The sequence below is a fragment of the Rhincodon typus genome, chromosome 11 (assembly GCF_021869965.1).
Source record: "Rhincodon typus isolate 14 chromosome 11, sRhiTyp1.1, whole genome shotgun sequence".
In the NCBI taxonomy this organism is placed as follows: Eukaryota; Metazoa; Chordata; class Chondrichthyes; order Orectolobiformes; family Rhincodontidae; genus Rhincodon; species Rhincodon typus.
Genome location: NC_063342.1, coordinates 31580341 through 31586340, shown reverse-complemented (window position 1 = coordinate 31586340; position 6000 = coordinate 31580341). Strand labels below are relative to the sequence as shown.

Below are 6000 nucleotides of genomic sequence, written 5' to 3'. Positions count from 1 at the left end.
AAGGTGTTGTCATTTGTTGCAAAAAGAGCGCAGATGCTCTACAAAACGGTCCCCGAGTCTACACTTGGTCTCACCGGCATAGAGGAGGCCACATTGGGAGCAGCGGATACAGTAGACCAAGTTGACGGATGTGCAAGTGAGCCCCTATCTAATGTGGAAGGCTTGTTTTGTGCCTTGAATAGAGGTGAGGGAGGTGGTGTAGGTACAGGTGTAACACTTCCTGTGGTTGCAGGGAAAGGTGCCAGCGTGGTGGGGCTAGTGGGGAGTGTGGAGCGGACAAGGGAGTTGCAGAGAGAGCAGTCTTTATGAAAGGCAGACGGGTGGGAAGGATGTGAGGGCAGAGGTGCAGGAAACACAAGAGATGCGGATTTTCGATCATGGGGTGGGGGGGCATCTGGGATGTGCGGGGGGACTGGAACACCCCCGTCTTGGGAGCAGACGTGGCGGAGGTGGAGGAATTGGCAGTAGGGGATCGCATTCTTCCAAGAACGTGGGTGAGAGGTGGCGTGGTCGAGGTAGCTGTGGGAGTCGGTGGATTTGACATAGATGTCGGTTTCAAGGCGGTCACCAAGATGGAGACGGAGAGGTCCAGGAAAGAGAGGGAGGTATCGGATATGGTCCAGGTGAATTTGAGGTTGTGGTGAAAGGTGTTAGTAAAGTTGATGAACTGTTCAAGCTCCACATGGGAGCACGAGGCAGCGCCGATACAATCATCAATATAGAGGAGGAAGAGGTGGGGGATAGTGCCACTGTGGCAGCAGAAGAGGGACTTTCGCATATCCGAACAGGCAGGCATAACTTGGGACCATGCAGGTGCCCATGGCTACCCCCGTTGTCGTAGGAAGTGGGAGGAATTAAAGGAGAAGTTATGGGTAAGGATGGGTTCCGTTAAGCAGATAAGGGTGTCGGTGGAGGGGGAGTGGTTGGGCCTGTGGGAGAGGAAGTAGTGGAGGGCTTTTAGGCCATCCACGTGGGGGATACAAGTGTACAGGTATTGATGTCCACAGTGAAGATGAGGTGTTTGGGCCCAGGGAATTGGAAGTCTTGGAGGGGAGTCGGTCCTAGACGTAGGTAGGGAATTCCTGGACCGAGGAGCAAGAAAAACTGACTCAAGGTAAGTGGAGATAAGTTCAGTGGGGTGGGAGCAGGCAGAGGCAGAGGCAACAGGTCAGCTGGGGCAGTCAGGTTTGTGGATTTTGGAAAGGAGATAGAAACGGGCAGTGCGGGATTGGGGAACAATGAAGTTGGAGGCTGTGGGTGAGAGCTAACCTGAGGTGATGAGGTTATGAATGGTTTGATTTGAGAGATTATGTTTTGGTGGTCAGGGGTGGGGGGTCATCATTGACAGGGTAGCAGGAGGTGATGTCAGAGAGTTAGCACCTAGCCTCGGCAACGTAAAGGTCAGTGCGCCATACCACAACTGTGCCTCCCTTATCTGCGGGTTTGATAGTGACGTTAAGGTTGGAGCAGAGTGAGTGGAGGGCTGCACGTTTTGTGGGGTAAGAGATTGGAGTGAGAGAGGGGTGGAGAGATTGAGGCGATTGATGTCACGAAGGCAGTTGGAGATGAAGAGGTCAAGGAAGGGTAGGAGGCCTTGGGGTGGTGTCCAGGAGGATAGGGGGTGTTGGAGGTGGGAGAAGGGGCCTGCAGAGGGTGGGTTAGACTTGTGGTTAAAGAAATAGGCATGGAGGCAGAGGAGGAAAAAAAAAAGTGTTCAACATCCAAACGTGAATGGAATTCACTTCCACTGTTACACTGGCACTATCCCCCACCTGTTCCTCTGCTACATTGATGACTGTATCGGTGCTGCCTCGTGCTCCCACGAGGAGCTTGAACAGTTCATTAGCTTTACTAACACTTTTCACCTGAACCATCTCCGATACCTCCGGACCTCTGTCTCCATCTCTGGTGACTACCTCGAAACCGACATCTATTTCAAGCCCACCGACTCCCACAGCTACGTAGACTACACCTCCTCTCACCCACCGTCCTGCAAGAAGGTGATCCCCTACTCCAGTTCCTCTGCCGCATCTGCTCCAAAGACAGGGCGTTCTACTCCCGCACCTCCCAGATTCCTTCCTATTTCAAGGACCACAACTCCCACCACCCCTCACCCCTCCAGTAGTTGAAAATGCCCTCAACCACATCTCGTGTTTCCTGCACCACTGCCCTCACATCCCCTACCCCCAACAAAAATAAATGACAGAATCCCCCTGGTTCTCACATCATCACCCCACCAACCTCCACATCCAACGTATTATTCTCCGGGCCACATACAATCCGACTCCACAACCAAAGAGATATTTCCCTCCCCACCCCTATCTGCCTTTCATAGGGACCACTCTCTCCGCGTTTCCCTCATCCGCTCCACAATCCCCACTAACCCCACCACCCTCGGCACCTTTCCCTGCAACTGCAGGAAGTGCTACACCAGCCTCTACGCCACACCCTCCTCATCTCCATTCAAGGCACAAAACAAACCTTCTACATTAGATAGGGGCTCAGCTGCACATCCGCTAACGTGGTTTACTGCATCTGCTGCTCCCGATGTGGCCTCCTCTACATCAGTGAGACCAAGCGGAGGCTCGGAGACCGTTTTCTACAGCACCTGCGCTGTTTGCAACAAACGACAACACCTTCCAATCGCCAACCATTTTAACTCCTCCTCCCAGGGTGACATGTCCATCCTGGGCCTCCAGTGTCACAATGACACCACCCGCGAACTGGAGGAGCAGCACCTCGTATTCCACCTCAGGAGTCTACAGCCCAATGGCCTAAATGTGGATTTCACCAGTTTTAAAATCTCCTCATCCCATGACTAACCCTCCCTCTCATCCCCACCTCCTGGATCTGACAACCTATCTATCTTTTCTCCCACGATCTGCCCCTTCCACCTCACTGACCAATCCCCACCTGCACTCATCTATCACTATCCCACCTTCCTTCTCCAACCACACCCCTCCTCTCTCCCTCCATTTCTGACCTCCCTATTTCTGAAGAAAGGTCCCAACCTGAAATGTCAACTATCCTGCTCCTCTGATGCTGCCTGGCCTGCTGTGTTCCTCCAGCTCCACACTTATCTCCGACTCCAGCACCTGCACTTCTTGCTATCTCAAAGTACTGCTGTTGACCATGATCATAACATTTTCATGCTAGTTTACTTTTTTAAGAAAAATAAGTAAAAGAAACAGAAAATATACCTGCTTTTCTGGCCAACCAGTTCAGACACCAATTTACTCTGAAGCACTCGGCTAACTAGAATTGAAATGAACAGATTATATTTAAAGAGATGAACTTTGAACATTTAAGATAAGCATAGGTTTATACGAGAATAGCTTTTCTATACCGCTGGCAGGTGCTCATTTAATTGAGAACAAAAAACAAAGTTGCTGGAAAAGCTCAGTAGGTCTGGTAGCATCTGTGAAGGGAAAAAACAGTTAATGTTTCGGGTCTGGTGACCCTTCCTCAAAACTGATGGTGGTTGGAAAAGCGCCAGTTTATATGCAGAAAAAAGGGAGGGGGAATGAGGTAGGGAGTAAACAATAGGATAGAGCCTGAAGAGAGAGAAGAGCAGTTGGACAGACAAGGAGTTGATAACCATCAGTCTGGGAGGGTGAATAGTCATTAATGGGGACTATTAGTGACTAACAACAGGTGGTGTATAATGGCAGGCTATGTGGTAACAAGGCCTGGTGCGTAGGGTAGGAGGCTGGGACATGGGAGAGTTTAGGCCTTAAGATTATTGAACTCAATATAGAGTCCAGAGGGCTGCAGGGTCCCCAAGTGGAAAAAATGAAGTGTTGTTCTTCCAGCTTGAGAGCGCTTTGCTGGACCACTGCAGCAAGACTGGGTAACCACTTCGCAGAACATCTATGTTCTGCTTGCAAAAACGACCCTGAACTACGTGTCGCCTGCCACTTCAACGTACCACCCTGCTCCCTGGCCAATACGTGTCTCTGGCTTGCTGCAGTGTTCCAGTGAAGCTCAACTGTTTTTTCCTTCACAGATGCTGCCAGACCTGCTGAGCTTTTCCAGTGACTTCGTTTTTGTTACTGATTTACAGAATCTGCAGTTCTTTCGGTTTTTGCTCATTTAATTGACTTGTTTATCAATGGAAAGTACAGGAATAAATTAGAACAAATCTTCAAAAATGCATTTTACAGTTACATTATGAGACATGCCTACTGACTATTCTATTGCTCTACATCATTATCATTCCTGCTTAATCCAGTGCGCATGCACAGATTCACATCAAAATGACGCAGAAGATATGTTTCATCACAGTTATTTCAATAATAAAGCAGCTATTATGGTGGTAGAAGCTAGTTTAGACAAGTTTCACTAGTTGAGAGAGCACCCTGGATTGTTGCACCATCTTATGGCTCCCAAAAATGTACTTTAGATAATGCATTTTAATTATAAATACCAAAAAAGGATTTCTATAATATTAATTTTGTTGAACAATTGCAAAATTATGAATTTGTCTGGAAGTTAAAATTTGCACAAACATACATTCTCTCTCTCTTCCCCACCGCACCCCACTAAAAAACAATCAAAAATTTCCATTGTTCTTCAGGCTGAGGACAAAGCTTGGTGATTGCAATTCTATTTCCCTACTCCAATTTAACTACAGGTATTTCCTCAAATTCTCCCATGCAATATCAATATTACCTTACAGTAAACTGGAGGGAAACCATTGCTTCTTACAGGCCTCAGAAAAGCACAGAATCGTTGAAAGATCTCACTGTAACTGGAACTTGCAAGTTCAAAGTTTGAAAGTGGAATTTTGTGAGTGGCATCACCTAACAAAGAAAATATTTTTAATAGAAATAACTTACTTTACATAAGCATCACCTAGATTTAGCCAAAAACATCCCAAAGATCCCTCCTGTGAATTGTTTTTCTATTCCATGTCATAATGAAGTGAGCATTATTTCTAAAAATATTTATTTTGACTGTTCCCAATCAAACTCTGGCTTTTACAGGTCAGGTTCTTATTCCTAGTCCTGTTTTCTCAGTCTGGAGAAAGAGTCCATGCATAAAATCAATCTTTAAACCTAGAGATTTGTAAATATTCTTTTCAAGAGATGTAGGTTGACTGGCTAATTTTTAAAAAATCCTTAATTATCCTTGAACTGAGTAGTTTGCTAGGCCATTGAAGAGGGCAATTAAGAGTCAACCACACTGCTGTACGACTGGAATTAATTAAAGACCCGATAAGGCAAAGATAGCAGATTTCCTTTCGTAAAGGACATTAATAAGCCAGATACTTTTCCAAAACTGATTGAAGTTATATGGTCATAATTATAAAAACTAGCTTTTAATACCATAAATTCAATTAACAAACAAATACAAGTTCCACCTGTTGCCATGGTGCAATGTGAATGCATGTCCTTGTGGTTTAACCTAGACCACTAAGAACTCATCCAATAAAAACACCATTGCCCCATTTACCAATCACGTCATTAACTGGGATCAAAAGGAAATAAATGCACTCTCTCCACTGTGATGTAGCATAGAATTCCTACAGTGTGGAAACAGGCCCTTCGGCCCAACGAATCCACAGCAAACTCCAGAGTATCCCAACCAGACCCATCCCTCTATAACCCACCTAATCTACACGTCCCTGAACACTATGGGCAATTTAGCATGGCCAATCCACCTAGCCTGCACATCTTTGGACTGGGAGGAAACTGGAGCACCTGGGGGAAACCCATCCAGACTCAGGGAGAACGTGCAAACTCCACACAGTCACCAGAGGGTGGAATCGAACCCAGGTCCCTGGCGCTGTGAGGCAGCAGTGCTAACCACTGAGCCACCCTACCACCCATGAAATAGAAAAGGTTTCACTCCCTTACTAATAAACCTGAAATGAATTCTGGCGAAAGTGCTTCAACCTCAATTGCAAACAGGCCTAAATGCAGATTAAAAGCAAACTTAGTCATTCTACTTTAGAACGGAGTTTTGTATTCAAGTGAGGACAAGTTTTCATCATGTGAA

The 6000-nt window shown here is 46.6% G+C and overlaps 1 protein-coding gene across 4 annotated transcripts in view; it reads right to left on the bottom strand.

Annotated features, from left to right (window-relative positions):
• The window catches only part of LOC109928692 (protein maelstrom homolog), a 30961-nt gene that overhangs the window by 10918 nt on the left and 14043 nt on the right, over positions 1–6000 (bottom strand). For all 4 annotated transcript variants that reach the window (XM_048603254.1, XM_048603253.1, XM_020528644.2 and 1 more), the window contains exons 6-7: positions 4672–4802; positions 3201–3255 (exon numbers count right to left, since the gene is read on the bottom strand). In XM_048603254.1, the coding sequence (XP_048459211.1) occupies positions 3201–3255; positions 4672–4802 (186 nt within the window). The remainder of the gene's footprint in view (positions 1–3200; positions 3256–4671; positions 4803–6000) is intronic.